At 37.2% G+C, this 17,806-nt stretch overlaps 1 protein-coding gene across 1 annotated transcript in view; it reads left to right on the top strand.

Moving 5' to 3' along the window:
- Positions 1-2,029: 2,029 nt before the first annotated feature.
- Positions 2,030-17,806, top strand: part of RXFP2 (relaxin family peptide receptor 2) — a 65,279-nt gene continuing 49,502 nt past the window's right edge. Inside the window, exon 1 of the mRNA XM_061170929.1 lies at positions 2,030-2,042. Within this exon, the coding sequence (XP_061026912.1) occupies positions 2,030-2,042 (13 nt within the window). The remainder of the gene's footprint in view (positions 2,043-17,806) is intronic.

The raw sequence follows: 17,806 nt of genomic DNA, 5'->3' as shown, positions 1-17,806 counted from the left end.
CTGGAGCTTCCTTACCAACTTAGTCTCCGAGGAAAGAGTAAATCCATTCACCCTTATTTAAACACATATATTATATCCTTGTGTACATTTCAACCATTTGGGTTTCAGTTCAAAATGCTGGATACTCATACTAAGTAAATCAAAGTTAAAACATATTAAATGAAACACGTTTCAGTACTTGCACTCTCCGTCTTTAGAAACCAATAATGAATGAGCCTAACATGTTCTTAACTATTATTTATAATTATGGAGTTTTGAATTTTTCATGTTAATATTTCAAAGATTAACTTTGAAAAGCTTAACACAAAGGGATGGTGATTCAGCTTTTTAACAATTTAAATCTATTTCTAAGGCTTAATATTCACGAAGAAGTTGAAATTAAGTTCTTTGAAATCTTGACATTTCTTCTTTCTCCAAAAATTGTGTTTTCATGGAGTATATATTTAAACTTCAAATAGACTTGTGATGGGCAATTCATGGTATTTAATTGCACTTAAAAATTCATGCTCAAAGTTTCAGTACCAGAAACTAGCACCCATCATCTTGTTAGTAGAACACAAAATGTAAGAAAAACTGATCACTCTGAATTTTTTTTACATGAACTAAGGCAAATTTTATCTAAAAAGACCTCGAGGTTAATGAAGAAAAAAAAGTGCTTGAAATATAAGAAAAAACCTTGAAATACTTCTTTTCATTGTTTTTCCTTTATTTTCTTTGTTGCTCTCTCTTTTGGTTTGAAAAATAAGATGAGAACACATCTAAATGTATCTGGAAAAAGTCTTAGGGAATTTAGCTCACTTCTTAAAAGAGAAAAGAACTAACTACCTTATGTGATAAATAAAATATTTTCTATTTGAAATTCCCTTTGAATCTTTATTCTATCAAAGGCTGGAATGAAAGAAAGAGCAATGAAAACCCCATCTCTTATGATTTGTGATGACAATAGCCATTTGTCACAGGATAGTTTTTCAGTGTTTTTTCAGTGTTATGATGATTAATAACAACGTGTAAGAGAATCTGTATCATTCCCTTACAAAATCCTATGTCCAAATCAGAACTACAAAGTGTTTCATATGTCTACATAGACATTTCTCAGAATTTCATAGACAACGAAATTCTACAATGTCCTTTTGTAGACTCTTTATCATTACACTAGGATCAACTGAATCCTACAACCAAAGTCCCTTTCTATACTTTAACTATGCTGTTTTAAAAGCTGCTTTCAGGATGTAAGAACTGAATTATAATTAATATTTTCTAATAGGTATGCAACATGGGATTGAAAGCAAGAATAAAATTATCCATTTTAAAAAAAGAATATGATTACAGAGGAAGTAAATGAACTTTAAAATATTGTGTGAATGTCTTACAGTAAGTAACTATTAAACACAGGGCTGTATATTTAATTATTACTTTCTGTATGTCATTTGAAAACATTTAAGTGCATTTGAATGGAAGTAGGAGTTCTTCATGTATTTGCCAGTGAGTAGTTTTTTGGTCACTTTTTTATTGCATGAAAAATATGCTTGAAAAGAGTTTCGTCACCTTTTCAGTGTAAATCTATATCCCTTTCTATTTGAGAATTTCTGTATACATTTGGATTTAAATTAAGAGCAAATTGTACTACATGCTCTAAGGGGAACATATTTTTAGAGTGATTTTAAAAAATGTTTCTTACCTAATAATACCAGAGTCTTATATATGTCTCTCTGTACGTACTATAATGAATTAATGACCAAGAATACAACTGTAGATTTAAAATAAAATGAAACCAAAAAAGAAAGGATGAAAAAGAGAGGCTGCATAGTGACAAAGACCGTCTCCTCTCGTGCCAGTAAAGTTCTAGCTGTTGAGCATGCTCAGACACAGGGGAGGCACTGAAGCTACTATATCAGAACTCCTTCTGAGGTTAAGGAGCATACATCTAATAACTCAATTGCTGTGAACCCGTTGTTATTTTTCTGGTATTAAGCGTCTCTTCAGCCGCAGATTGATTGCAATGTCCCTTCTACTTCATTTCATCGTTCTGATGGATGTCAAAGGTAAGGCTACTGCTTTCTTGCTTGAATGAGTGCAATTCCAAAAGAACAGAATACTTCTACTTGGTTCTATCATATTTATGATACACTCATTGCAGTGTTTGATAAACAGACATCCAGTTTGCATTGTCATTATCACTAGTTGCCTATAGTCCCATCCTAGCGATTTCTAGATGCAACAAATTTTTCATGGAAACTTGCCTTTAAATGTTGTTAAAATTGTAATAAGATAGCTTTAAAAAACAATGTTGAAGAAATCAATTATAATGGAGAAATTTTTTTTAGTATTTGAAAAAATGTATGACAATTAATAACTTAAAATTTTGCCTTATGAAATTTCAACCTGTTGAAATCTGTTCATAAATTTTATATAATTGTTTGTTGCTATGTTTCATTGTTAACATAGTTAAACTGGGAACTGCAAAGCCAAAGACAAATCTAAAAATCAGTATCTCTCCCTAAGAGCAAACCTATGTAAAATAAAATAATTAAAAATGGACAAAAGTTACCTATTCATATAATTCTATTTTCTGTTTTTTATTTTTAAACTTTTCATTTTAGCCAAACTGCTCATTTTCAAGTTGGCAGTATTTTTATTGTAAAGCTGAAAAAAAAATAAAATTTAATCTTCCCCTGGTTTTAAAGAAAAATATAGACTTGTTTTGTTATGAGCGTGTACACTTGTAAATAATCTATTCATCATACCCAAGGCACGTTGGGTTTATTATTATTATTTTAAAATGTATTTAAGTTCATTGTCTTTCTTAAAAACTTTTGATAAACCTCTGAGACTAAAGTTAGAATTCAAAATTATTTTTCTTTTCTGAGAAATTCGTTTTAGGTTTTTAAAATGTTTAATTTTATTAAATGAAGTCAACTGAATATTTTAAATATTGAAATAAAATGCAGTATTTATGAGCAGTTATTTAAGAACTTCTAACAGATAAAAGATTTTTTAATATTTAAATTTTAGTTTGAATTTGAAATACTAAAACTTTGTTTCAGATTATTTTAAAATATTTTAATACATGTCACATGATTTTTGTCTTATATTTTAATCTTTCTTACATGAAAACTTAAGTGTTATCTAAGGAGAAACGATATATGAACTCATTTTGCATGTAATACAGTTGTAGAAAGCAGTCTACTCTTTTTTTTTTTTTAATCTTTTATTTATTTATTTATTTATTTATTTTTAGCTGTGTTGGGTCTTCGTTTCTGTGCGAGGGCTTTCTCTAGTTGCGGCAAGCGGGGGCCACTCTTCATCGCGGTGCGTGGGCCTCTCTCACTATCGCTGCCTCTCTTCTTGCGGAGCACAGGCTCCAGACGCGCAGGCTCAGTAGTTGTGGCGCACGTGCCAGTTGCTCCGCGGCATGTGGGATCTTCCCAGACCAGGGCTCGAACCCGTGTCCCCTGCATTAGCAGGCAGATTCTCAACCACTGCGCCACCAAGGAAGCCCGAAAGCAGTCTACTCTTGATATAAGGTCTTCTTCCCTCAGAAGTTCATGCCCTGTGCACATTTATAATATTCAATTTTTTATGATTTTTAAGGACAGACAGTTAAAAAATAGGTTCTTGCATTCAACACACTTCATAGAGATTATCTATGCCCTTAAAAAATTCTTTAATGTACAAGACTGTAACTATAGTTAACCAGTTTTAACTACTTTTGCTTATGGTAATGCATCTAATTGATTTGCCTTAGAAAAACAAAATCTTTATGAGAAGAAAAATATCTATTACTAAAATAATGTTTTAAGATTTACCACAATGTGTAATGGTGTTCTTTAAAAAACGAAGGAAAGAAACTTTAAACATGATTTTTTTAATTTCTAAGTAAATGTCATATTTAAAATCCATAGTATCAATCTGATATTTAATTGTAATTCCCTGGAAATTTTTACTTTCTAATTTTATATTTTTTTCAATTGATAATTTATATTTAAAATCATTTATTTTCAAAGTTAGATATGTTAACCAATGCTTTGATATCTTATTCCTACTTATAAAAATAATAATAATTTGTTATATATATTAACAAAACTTTTTTCTTTTTCACAATAAAATTAGAGTTAAATTAGTTAAAGCAGTTAAAATTACACAGTTAAAGCAGTAAGGCTCTTTATCATAAACAAAGAAAAGTCATTTAGAATTATGTAAGAGTAAAAATTGCTTTTTAAATTTAAATGAATATTTGTGATAGATTCTTAGACCAGATCTAAACAAAGGGAAAAGTTAACAATTATATGATTGTCTTTTCTCTTCTGGCCATGATCACCCTTGCATGCCTAATGAATAAATGATACAACCAACCATCTTAAGCTACAGACATTAATTGATAAGATAACATGTCTTATTATCACTTTTTTCATGTATTTTATCATCCATTTATTCACTGGGTGTCCTTGTTAACCAGCTTCAAACTCCCTCCAAAAAAAGTTTTTTATGGACTAATTATGAACAATATTGCAAACCAAAAAACATGGGCTTATATGGGAAACTGAAAGCATGAAGTATTGAGAATGCTACTGGATAACTACCAGTTGCTACTTATTCAAATAATTTGCTAACCTTGAAAAAGGTAGTCATCAAAAGCAGGGCTAGAGCAGCATTTGGACGTGAACAGTATTTGACTGCCCCCTAATGGACTAGTTCAAATCTCATCTTGGTCCTTTCTCAGTAACGTCTGTTCGCCTTGGATGCTGTGACTTAAGAAAACGTTTCTGAACTAAATTTTAATTTCACACAATTATATCCATGCTGCCGATAGCTGTGAAAATCAATTATATTGCAAGACAGTTATACTGAGAGGCTAAAGGAGCACCACTAATGAAAAAGAAACTCACCTGCTTCAGGGCTGAATGGAGCCTGCTGTGAGGGAAGAGGAAAAATATCAGAAACCCAGAAGTTAAGGCCATTTGAGATAAGTTATCTTTAAAGACACTAACTAAATACATCTCACAACAGATGTTTATTCATTTGTTCATCTTACTGTGAATGAATATGACCAGATGCAATAAAAGAGTTTTAAGGACTCTCACTTGAAGTGACAAAATTGGCTGTCACCTGAATCTTAAAGACGAAAATGGGGATGTTGCTTCAAATAAACTGATGTTGAAAAATGGCACATTCATCCTAAGAAATTGTGGCTTGAATAAAATTCAATTAACTAAGAATAGTTTTTGTGTACATAGTTACATGATGATAAATGCACAGACTTTTTAGGAGTATATATATGTTTGAGAACCCAAAACAGCTTGGTTTCCTTGTTTGGTAAAAATGTAACTTACCATTTATCAGGCAAAATGAATGTGCTTGGTTTATATAAGAAATCATAGTGGAGGGCTTCCCTGGTGGTGCAGTGGTTAAGAGTCCGCCTGCCAGTGCGGAGGACATGGGTTCGAGCCCTGGTCGGGGAAGAGCTCACATGCTGCAGAGCAACTAAGCCCGTGCGCCACAACTCCTGAGCCTGCGCTCTAGAGCCTGTGTGCCACAAGTACTGAGCCTGCACGCCACAACTACTGAAGCCTGTGCACCTAGAGCCCATGCTCCGCAACGGGAGAAGCCACCGCAATAAGAAGCCCGCGCACTGCAACGAGGGGTGGCCCCTGCTCGCCACAACTAGAAAAAGCCCATGCACAGCAACGAAGATCCACCACAGCCAAAAATTAATTAATTAATTAAAAAGAAATCATAGTGGAATTAGAGGAAACATTTTAAAGTGCTTTGTTCACATGCATCAATTCTTCATCCCTATAATTCTAGATGTTGTGTATGTATAGAAAAACACTAAGCTTGCAATAAATATTGTTCTCATCAGTGGTATATCACTTTTTTTTTTTTTTTTTTGCCCAGGGAAGTTCTGTGTTAATAGAATATGTTTGATAAGGGGAAGATAATGTTATCTCCCAGTTCCCCAGGTATGAATTCTTTCTTTTTTGGAGGCCTGGACATTTTCATGAAGTTGGAGGATTTTTCTCCTGCACATGTCTCCCTATGAGTGGTCTCAGAATTGCCTCAACAGAGTCCATTGGAGTGTTCAGTTCTGAGCCATAGTTTATGAGTATCTCAGGGATTTTACCTTGTGGGTGGGTGATCCAGTTCCAAATCTCATGCTCAGTTTGCAGAGATACCACCACTGCTTTCCCTACCGGCCATGGGCAAGGGGCAATATTCAAGTCACAACCTCAGGTGGTCAGCAGAGGCATTTCATCCCCCATGCATTGTTAGGGGCTCTGTCCCAGCAGGTAGCTTCATGTAGGTCCCAGCCTCTGCTGGTCAGGCTGCATTCAGCCACTTTCTCAAACAGGCGTGGGAGCCAGATCTAACTGCTCATCCAATCTAGGCTCCTGTCAACCAAGTGGGCTTAGCTCCTCTCACAACAGCAGCTTTTTCTCTGTTCATGTTCTGTGGAGATTCCCTCTTCATTAAACTAAATATTTCAGTGAAAAAACATAGTAACAGTCTTCTCTATCTTTGGAAAACTAAATGTTGTGGGAAGCATATTCAGGATTTGCTCACAATAGATCATCTTTGACCCAAAGCTCAGAAAAGAAGGTAGTTTTTAATTCTTCAGATTTTGCTTAATCAGAGATTGGACATGAAAGGGCATACACACCAGAGATTTGAAATCATGAAGTAGAGTGCTACACAACGGAAGGGGTTAGGATAGGAGAGGTAGCAGAGTGGCAAGGATGCTAGATTTAGGGGTGAGCCGACCTGTGTTCAAGTCACAGCCCTGATCCTCTGAAGCCTTTGACCTTCAGCATACCAGAGAACCTCTCAGCCATAGCCAAACATCGGTGCAATTATTGAATTGCTAAGAATCACTTGTGATGATGGTAAAGAAATAGATTCTAGGACTCTAGCCCCCCCATAGATTTGATAAGTCTAGGGTGGGGTGTGGGACTCTGTACATTTAAGAAGCATTCTAGGTGGTCTGATGAATCTGCCCCATAGGTCACACCTCTGGAAACACTGGTATTGCAGTTAGCACATCAAAATATGAGTAGGCTTTTTTTTCTGTAAGGGATGCTAATTCCTTGTTATACTCTTTGTGCATACCAGGATTGCTAATTGGATTCACTTGGATTATTTGACATGTTAATACTACCTGAAAAGTCTTCTTTTTTCAATTTTGGGGGTTATAAGGACAAATTAAGTGTTCGGCAAGGGAATAGCTGATCTAATGATCAATATACTGACTCAATGGACAGTAAAATTCAAAAAAGTATAATTAATACACAAGGTTAGCTATAAAGTAGTCTTGATGCTAATTAGCACTCCCTCCTTAAGAAATAAGAAATTAGTAAACCAACGACACAATGGTTTTGCTGAGTACACAAGAAATTAAAGATGATACAAACAGATGGAGAGATATACCATGTTCTTGGATTGGAAGAATCAACATTGTGAAAATGACTACTACCCAAAGCAATCTACAGATTCAATGCAATCCTTATCAAACTACCACTGGCATTTTTCACAGAACTAGAACCAAAAATTTCACAATTTGTATGGAAACACAAAAGACCCTGAATAGCCAAAGCAATATTGAGAAAGAAAAACGGAGCTGGAGGAATCAGGCTGCCAGACTTCAGACTATATTACAAAGCTACCATAATCAAGACAGTATGGTACTGGCACAAAAACAGAAATATAAATCAATGGAACAGGATAGAAAGCCCAGAGATAAACCCACGCACATATGGTCACCTTATTTTTGACAAAGGAGGCAAGAATATACAATGGAGAAAAGACAGCCTGTTCAATAAGTGGTGCTGGGAAAACTGGACAGCTACATGTAAAAGAATGAAATTAGAACACTCCTTAACACCATACACAAAAATAAACTCAAAATGGATTAAAGACCTAAATGTAAGACCAGACACTACAAAACTCTTAGAGGAAAACATAGGCAGAACACTCTGTGACATAAATCACAGCAAGATCCTTTTTGACCCACCTCCTAGAGTAATGGAAATAAAAAGAAAAATAAACAAATGGGACCTAATGAAACTTAAAAGCTTTTGCACAGCAAAGGAAAACAACACGAAAAGACAACCCGCAGAATGGGAGAAAATATTTACAAATGAAGCAACTGACAAAGAATTAATCTCCAAAATTTACAAGCAGCTCATGCAGCTCACTATCGAAAAAACAGCCCAGTCCAAAAATGGGCAGAAGACCTAAATAGACATTTCTTCAAAGAATATATACAGATTGCCAACAAACACATGAAAGGATGCTCAACATCACTAATCATTAGAGAAATGCAAATCAAAACTACAATGAGGTATCACCTCACACCAGTCAGAATGGCCATCATCAAAAAATCTACAAACAGTAAATGCTAGAGAGGGTGTGGAGAAAAGGGAACCCTCCTGCACTGTTGGTGGGAATGTAAATTGATACAGCCACTATGGAGAAGAGGATGGAGTTTCCTTAAAAAACTAAAAATAGAACTACCATACGACCCAGCAATCCCACTACTGGGTATATACACTGAGAAAACCATAATTCGAAAAGAGTCATGTACCACAATGTTCATTGCAGCTCTATTTCCAATAGCCAGGACATGGAAGCAACCTAAGTGTCCATCGACAGATGAATGGATAAAGAAGATGTGGCACATATATACAATGGAATATTACTCAGCCATAAAAGAAACAAAATTGAGTCATTTCTAGTGAGATGGATGGACCTAGGGTCTGTCATATAGAGTGAAGTAAGTCAGAAAGAGAAAAATACCGTATGCTAACACATATATATGGAATCTAAAGAAAAAAAAAAAAGTGGTTCTGATGAACCTAGGGACAGGACAGGAATAAAGACGCAGATGTAGAGAATGGACTTGAGGACACAGGGAGTGGGAAGGGTAAGGTGGGACGAAGTGAGAGAGTGGCATGGACATATATACATTACCAAATGTAAAAATAGATAGCTAGTGGGAAGCAGCCCCATAGCACAGGGAGATCAGCTTGGTGCTTTGTGTCCACGTAGAGGGGTGGGATAGGGAGGGTGGGAGGGACACTCAAGAGGGAGGAGATATGGGGATATATGTATATGTATAGCTGATTCACTTTGTTATAAAGCAGAAACTAACACACCATTGTAAAGCAATTATACTCCAATAAAGATGTTAAAAAAAAAAAAAGTAAAGGAGAACTGCTCACTGGCTATGCTTGATCTGAAATCACTTTGAATGACTTTTTGTTCATTTTCAATACTATATAGTATACCATTGATAAATATACCACAATTTTTATCCACTTTAGTTTTTTCAAGGACGTTTGTATTGTTTCCAGTTTGGGGCTATTATAAATAATGCTTCTGTGAATATTGCTGTTTGTCTGAGTCTCTTGGTGCACATGTGCATGCATTTCTATGGGCATGTACCAAGAACTAAAACTGCTGACTCATAAGGTTCTCAATCATCAAGTTTAGTAGATAATGACAAACTGTTTTCCAAAGCAGTTGTTCCAGTTAACACTTCTGTCAGTGCAGGAGAGTTTGCATAGCTTGACATTCTCACCAGTGTATTATTGGTAGTTTTTTAAATTATACGTAACCATACTGGTCATTTGTTTTTGCATATGGTAATTTGCATTTCCCTGACTACTAATTAGATTTATGCCTTTTCAGATGTTTTTGGCCATTTGGATATCCTCTTTTGTTTAGTGTCTGTTCAAGTCTCTCGCCCATTTTTCTATTTACTGTTTATCTTTTCCTTATTAATTTGTAGGACTGACCTCTCTCTCTCTTTCTCTCTCTCTCCTAATTACAAAACTTTCTGCAAACATCTTTTACTCTGAGGCTTGCCTCTACATATTCTTAATGGTGACTTTGTTTTATTTTTATTTTTGGGTTAACAGAAGTTCTGAATTTTAATATAGTCTAATTTAGCTATCTTTTATGATTAATGCTTTCATTTTTTGTTTTGTTTTGTTTTTTCCCTTAAAATCCTACCCTAAAGTGATAAGTCTTTTCTCCTATATTATCTTCCAGAAACTATTGTTTCACCTTTAATCTTTAGATCCATAATCTACTTAGAGGTGACTAACCCCCACTACTGCTCTGCAGTGCCACTTGGTCCTAAATCAAATGTCCGTGTGTATCTGTATTTTTCTGAACTTTCTGAATTATTGTATCATTATCATAAGTCCTGATATACAGGTAAACAGTTCTCTCACCTTGTGTTCCTTGTTCAAGACACAGCTAGTTCCTCCCATCCTTTATCGTCACCATATGCGTTGGAGAAACAGCTTATCCATTTCTACGCACACATACATATACATGTACACTCCTGGATTCTTATTGGAATTGCTGTGAACCCATAGATCAATTTGAGAAAAGAATTAACTCCATTTATTTAGGTCTTTTTTTTTAAATGTCAGCTTTTCAATTATATATATATAAAGCTGTTTTTAAAAAAATATTTATTTATTTTTATTTATTTATTTTCTTTATTTTTTTGGCCGTGTCGGGTCTTAGTTGCGGCACATGGGATCTTCGTTGTGGCGCTTGGGCTTCTCTCTAGTTGTGGCGTGCAGATTTTCTCTCTAGTCGTGGCACGTGGGCTCCAGGGCACATAGGCTCTGTAGTTTGCGGCACACGGCTATCTCATTGAGGCATGCGAGCTCAGTAGTTGTGGCACGCGGGCTTAGTTGCCCCGGCAGCATGTGGGATCTTAGTTCCCCGACCAGGAATCGAACCCGCGTCCCCTGCATTGGAAGGAGGATTCTTTACCATTGGACCCCCAGGGAATTCCCCAGTTTGAGAGAATTAACTCCATTTATTTAGGTCTTTAATGTCTATCAGTAATTTTATATACCTTACATAAATGTCTTGCAGGCTTTTGTTTGATGTATTCCTGAATATGACACAGTTGATGCTATAGTAAAAGTATTTTTTAAACATTTCCCTTTCTAATTGTTTGTAGATGATATATAGAAATTAAATTGATTTTACAGAAACCTTGATAAACTCTATAGCACTAATAATTTATTATTTTGGATTTTTTATGTTCACCCTCATATCATTCATGAATAATGACAGTTTTATTTCTCGCAACTTGTATATGATTGATTTGCTTGCCTTGCCTCACTACATTTGCTAAGTCCTCCACGACAGCCTTGAAAAGATGTAATAATGATGGACATCACTGCCCTGATCCCAACCTCAAACTAAATGTCTTCAAAAAGTTACCATTAAGTATATTATATGCTATGGGTTTTTATTATAGAATATTTAAATATTTTATACAGAATATTCTAAAAATAGAATGTTTTCTATTTTTAGTTTGCATAGTTATTTTAAAGTCAGGATCAGATCGTTTCCTCTCTGGAGCCTCTGTTGTAAGCAAAGTTAAAGACAAGTGATAAACTGGGAGAAAATATTTGTGAGTTATAGAACAGAGGGCTAACTTCCCTGAAGAATTCTGGTCAACATTGCCAGATTTAGTTTTCTCACACATAGTTCCAAACACTGTGTTCCAGGCCACTGCTGTCAGGAATGAAAGTTTCAGCAGTCCGTGAGCAAAAATAAGTTAGTTTTTTTGTAAAGCTAAATGTATTCCTTTCAAAGGATTATCTTTTCTTCTGTGCATATATTCTCTCAAATTTTTAGCAATAAAATACTGTTTTTCTTATAATCATTATTATAATAGTGGTAATTTAGGTTTTTTTAATGTTCTTGTTTGACAAACTAAAATACTAGTAACTCTTTGCAGGTCCCTCTAAATTCTCTAATTGATTTGATTCTGACCCAATGCATATCAGTGACATTCAGGATATTGACAAAGAAAAAAAGAGCCAATGCATTAAGGAGATGGGTGGGAATAGAGACAGGGCCTTTAGAGAGCGTGGAGAAGAAGGAAGTAAACCAGGGCAGTGAGACATCACAAAGCCAAGGGAGAAAAGGTTTCAACCTGGTAACTGTGGTTGGCTGTGTCTGATGCTGCAGAGAACTAAGTAAAATGAAGACTATAAAATATGTCTGGTGTTAGTAACAAAGAGGACATGAGTGATTCCAGTGGGAAGAATTTCAGTGGAGCAGCAAGGCCAAGACTGAATGCTGTGAACTGAAGAAAGAAAGGGTGGTGAGGAAGTGGAAACATTGGCTAGTATGATTTTTCTGAGAAATTTAACTTTGAAGAGAGAAGGGTGTCTCAGTTCCAGTGTGACTATAATAGGATTGGGTTGGTTAGTTGATTGGTTGGTTGGTTGCTTGCTTGCTTGCTTGACTGGTTAGTTGGTTGATTGATTTGTTTGTTTTGAAGATGGGAGATGATTGAATAAGATTAGTGTGAACAGAAAAACCAGTGGCGAGACAGGAATATTGGAAATACAGGGGAGAAAGGAGATAATGGAGAGAGATTCTGAGAAGAGGAGATGAAGTGGAATATAGAACACAGATGGGAGGCTTTCCCATGGGCAGGAAGGGAGCCCATCAACCTTTGTGCATCATAAAATAAGCATCCAGGGCCTCAGCCTTGTACTGTGTAGCCACAGCTCAACACTAGCAGCTGTGTGAACAGTGCCCCATACTTGTGCAAGGTACATCCTGCCCAGTCATATGCAGCAGCCTAGGATACAGGTAAATATGTAAGTTGATTTGACTAGAATTTGAGAGAATTACCACCAAGAAGAACAGCCAGTGAAAGTCCCTCGAGACAGAGCAGTCAACCACTCAGAGAGGAATTGGAAGAGAGAGCCGTGAAAGGAAAAAGCTATCATCTTCTCTCCTCTCCACATTTCCCATGCCAAGTTTCTGTCAGGTTTCACCCTGTCTCTTTCATAATCACCCTTTCCATGTTCTTCTTCCCTTCATCCACCACAGTGTTCATTCTCTGAGTTCATTGTACACAGGCAGATTTTAGGAAGAAGCCAGTCTTTCAAACTCATGCAGAACAAGATAGGGATTTAAATACTAAAAGACAAGATATGAACCTAAAAGAATGCATCCCTTAAAATGAAGCTTAAGCAGTTTACTGGTCAGTAGAAGAGATGTTTTGGGAAGAGAAATCTTTCTTGTGCCTGCATATACCTTAGAACCCACCAAGAACCATGGTGTTCAGTTTGTGACCCACATAAAAGCACCCAGCCAAGGGGGACATAGCATGGAAATCCATCCCTGGTGAGGATGATGTTGGCAATTTAAAATTCTTTTTTTTTTCCGATTTAAATCAACACGTATTGAACCTATACTCTGTCCCACATAGTTAAGCATCATTTCCCCAAATCTGTCCAAACATTGGGCAGTAGTCTGAAGAGGGAGATGGGGTGATGGTTTCTGCAGAAAAACCTGTGAGTAGGATCCTGAAGGGCATTCACCAGTCAGAGGTGGTGGGTTTGTCTCAGAAGAACACTGCAGAAAATAGGGGCTTAGAGAAACTCAGTTAAGGTAGGAATCTTTGAAATGGGAAGAAGTTGGGGTAAATGTGTGCGTGCAACTGGATCTGAATTCTACACATACTGACTGATATGGCCACACAATATTGTCAAAGCTGGGAGGACTGAACAGTAGCATAAAGGGACAAGATTTCTAACTTCAAAAAACAACCACCAACAGGGTAATTTCTCTCCACTCACCTTAACATAACCACTTTTTAAGGCAGACTTTACTAGTTTCCTTCAAACAAATAATAAATTGGGTGCCCTAGAAAGGTGAGGTTTTAGTGGCGCTCAGACTCTTCCCAGAAGGAGGGGGGCATCCAGTAGGTGGACTCAGCGAATGACCTGGATTCACCTTTGCTTCACTGAGTAGCGCTGCTGCCCCTCTTGGAGATCCTGCCACCTGAGCTCCGGGTGGGAATGGACGTTGTCTGCCTTGTTGAGGTAGCACGTAGTACACACTCAGCTAAAATTTCCTAGATGTTAAATGAATGTTTCTTCCTGTGCTGCAGTAACTGGCTCTTTAGAGTAAATGGCAGAGGCTCCCCTGCATCCGAACTGGATTGAACTCCACTAGGAGCAGTGCACGCTGGGAAATGGCCTCACTGGCCAGGATCCTCTGGGCTCCCTGTGGGTGGTGGGACCATCATCCCTGGCAGGGCTGTGGAGAGAGTCTCAGCCAGAAAACCAGGCTGAGACGATAAAGGCTTTCTTCAGCTTCATGCAGGACAAGCATTGGCAGAGAATCAGAGAAAGCAGAGAGGGTCTTGCTCACCTCCATCGATTCTCAAACTGAGCACCTGTAAGATCATTCTCACCGGTAGTTTCCCAACAAGGAAGGGGTTTGTGGGCAACAAAGTATGTTCTTAGGCAGCGGTCAGTTGGTTTCCAAAAGCTATCAAGGAGTCATTTTAGAATCCCTTTGCACAGATATGTCCAGAACATTGACCAGAAGAGAGACGAGAAAGACCATGATGGAGAAATTTTCTTTCATATGTTCAGACCTCCTCTCAGCCGTGTGTTTGACACAGGTCCCTTAGAAACTGCTGCAGAAACTACTGGCACAGCTTGTATGTAGGCATCCTCCGTTTTTATAATCCCCGAGTTTCAGTAAAACTATCTCCACTTCCACAGATGGCAGGAAGAATAGACAGCATAATATGCTGTCTACAGATGGGTATTGATTCTTTTTCAGTATGCGCCAAATACAGCAAGGATTCTTAATCATTTTCTAAATTGTATAATAACCGAATGATAAATGATAAATACCTTGAAGACTAAAAAATACTTTCTCATCAAAATAAAAACATTACCTTGCAACTATGGGAATTCTACATTTTTAAAGGGGCTATTCCTTCAACTCTTCTTTTATTCCTAAATGACCCATTAATTCATTTGTTCATTAAAAAAATTTTATTGAATACCAAGTAAGTACGAGGCACTATGTTAGACAACTGGGATTTAGGATACAGGAGGCAAGGGGTAGGTAGGGAATAGATTCTATTTATTTATTTTCCTTCCACATAAAATTTATACCTTGAGTTGTTTTCAGGAATATTCCATTCTGGGGTGAAAATGGAGAATTTTGAGAAATACAGTTGGTAGGTGCTGTTTGTACATGGGCAGTCTTTCTCCTCCGCTTCCTTCACCCGTACTTGCTAGGTGAAACCCATTTTTTCCCCAGGGAAAAGGAAATAATCTTGATCCTTCTTGTCTGTGACACTTGACTGTTTGTCTCCCTCGCAATGAGTCTGCATCTGTGAGGATGCACATTTAGTTGAGTCCAACCCTCAGAGAACTCAAGGTTATCTTCATGATAAAACCCTATAATGGAAGACAGTATTCCACCTTCAAAATATCTTACACAGCCTCAGTTTTCTGTTTCAAAATTGTCTTTAATCAAATGAGTAATCACCTCTTCTAGATCAATAAAAAATATTATTAGGAAGTTGTAAGGACATTTTTGTTGCTTAATCATTTACAACCCCCCTTCAGCTTTCAAAAGAGATTTGAGGCTGCTTAAAATAGAAACCATATATGTCACATGGCTTTTAAAATAGAATAACATGAAGAAGTTGGAGAAACTTTATTATAGTCCTATTCTTTCTTTCATAGAAGTCATATAAAAAGATCATGCAATGCTAAGGCACAGCAACCTTCCATTAAAGTCCTATTTTTTCACTTTGCATTGAAATTGCCTGTATGCCAACATTAACCAAGGGTCTACCGTGGGCCAGGCACTCTTCAGCACTTCACAAGCACTAACTTGTCTGGTTCCTGGGATATTATCATTACCCCTATTTTAAATATGAGAAAACTAAAGTTTAAAGAGGTTAAGCAGCTTGCTCGAAGTCACACAGCTTGGGAGTGGCAGAGAGAGTTACAATCTGGGTCTGATGGTCTCCAGAGGACTTCATTACTAATGAATATTTTAAAATAGTGGGTCCCATGCCATTAGTGGCCCGTGAGATCAACTTAGTGACTTGTGATGCCTTTTCAACTGAATAAGATAGAATAGCAATGATCAGAGTTCATCCACTGTAGTAAAAGGTAAGTAATATTTCAAGAAATTTTGCTTTCTGTGTGTGTGTATGTGTGTGTGAGTTTGTATACCAGACTGTGATGTGATACTAAATTTACTTCTAACTGCGAGTTACTATTTTAAACAATTCTAAAGCTGCTACACTAAGAAATATTGACCCTTATTCATGTTCCAAACACAGGAGGACAGCTAGTTTTTATAAATCTGCCCTCTGTAGAAATCTTTATAAGAAGTTAAGAGATTTTAAAATCTATGACTCAGCATGCCTCCCCTGTGTGAATAGACTTAACAAGCCAAACCCCAGAGCCACACAGCAGAGAGTTTTCCTAAAATAGTCAGACCTGACTGGTCTTATGCCCAATTGCTTATAGTAAATCATTCATCGACCACTGCAGCAGAAGCAGAGAAAATAGTTCTTGCTTTTGTAAAAACAAAAATCCAGTGGGTAGAAAAGAATCCGAGGGCCACACTCGCCACTCAGGGAAGGCCTAGTGGTTGCAGCAGCAGCTTCCATGGGAGAACGGACACTGCTTCATCTGGCTGTCCCCAGGAAAGGGCCAGATGCTGCTCTTTCATGTGTTTGCTGGATCTTGAGGGTCATCATGACTAAAGGACTAAAGCTCAAAAAATCAAATAATCTACTCATCCTCTCTAACAATATCACTAAAAGCTTGGCATGCACCGTAACTCAGACATAGCTTTAGTGCCTGTAGCAAACCCCTGCCCTTTTACGAACGGCATGATTCGTTAAACAAGGAAGGCCAGCAGCCTTCACCGACTTTAGGAGAGCCTGGTGATCCGTCTGGTGGGAGAACACCTCAATGCAAGGCAGCATTTGCTTGGAGGGCCCAGACCTCGCCAGGGTGTTTTCCCAAGAACCAGAGTAGAAGTGCCTTCATATTCTCAGCCTTCATTCCTCATCTTTACGTGGGGATAATAACACCAACAACACAAAGTTGCTGTTAGGATTAAGTGAAATAATTAGGAAACACCCAGCACGCAGTAGAAGATGCTCCTCGAAGGTTGATTCTCTAGTCCTCTGCAGTATTAAAAAGCCCCGTACCCCCAACCCAAGAAAATTCCTGGCCATGATGCCAACCTTCAGTGGTGCAGTTAGGAAAACTTTGCCAACAGCCCTTGTTGCCTTCAATTAGTCATGATGAGTCTATCCTGAGTAGACTACTATACTACTCTCTGCCTGAGTCTACACTCTCCTTAAATCTGTTTCTGTGAAGTTTCATCTTGCACTCCATTTCCCCCCCCCCACTCACATTTTATACCCTTGACTCATTTATTTTGCAGCTGGAAGTTTGTACCTCTTAATCTCCCTCACCTATTTCTGTCCAACCCATGCTCCCTTTTTTTAAAAAAAACACATGACTTCCAAATTTTTACTAGAGTATTTACAAAAAAACCCACATCTCTTTATTTTCTGGAAAGTACTCTTTCAAAATTAAAAGAGTGTCTCTTGCATCAAAAATTCTGGAATTTCTTTGGTCATCCTATCCACAGATACAGTAACTTTGTAAATGTTAATTATATTTCCTTTCTGTGCTTTCTCATTCAACCCAGCAGTTGCTCAACTCTCATTCATTTTCTCTTACATTCCCAGCACAAGAAGACTATTTTTAATTCCTCCTCATAGAGGACTTACGCTCCTTGAAATGCAGGGTCCTGATTCCCCCGAGCAAGACGGTTAAAAATGGGCCTCTGGGGTCAGAGGGATGATTCAAATCTACCTGTGTGATTTTGCATTCAACTTCCCTAACCCTGAAATAGGAAGGATACTATCACCCACACATAGACTTGTTGAAGGAATAACTGAGAGTAA

This window comes from Eubalaena glacialis, chromosome 16, assembly GCF_028564815.1.
Source record: "Eubalaena glacialis isolate mEubGla1 chromosome 16, mEubGla1.1.hap2.+ XY, whole genome shotgun sequence".
NCBI lineage: Eukaryota > Metazoa > Chordata > Mammalia > Artiodactyla > Balaenidae > Eubalaena > Eubalaena glacialis.
Note: the sequence above shows the minus strand (reverse complement) of the source record. Positions and strands in the feature narration are given on the sequence as shown.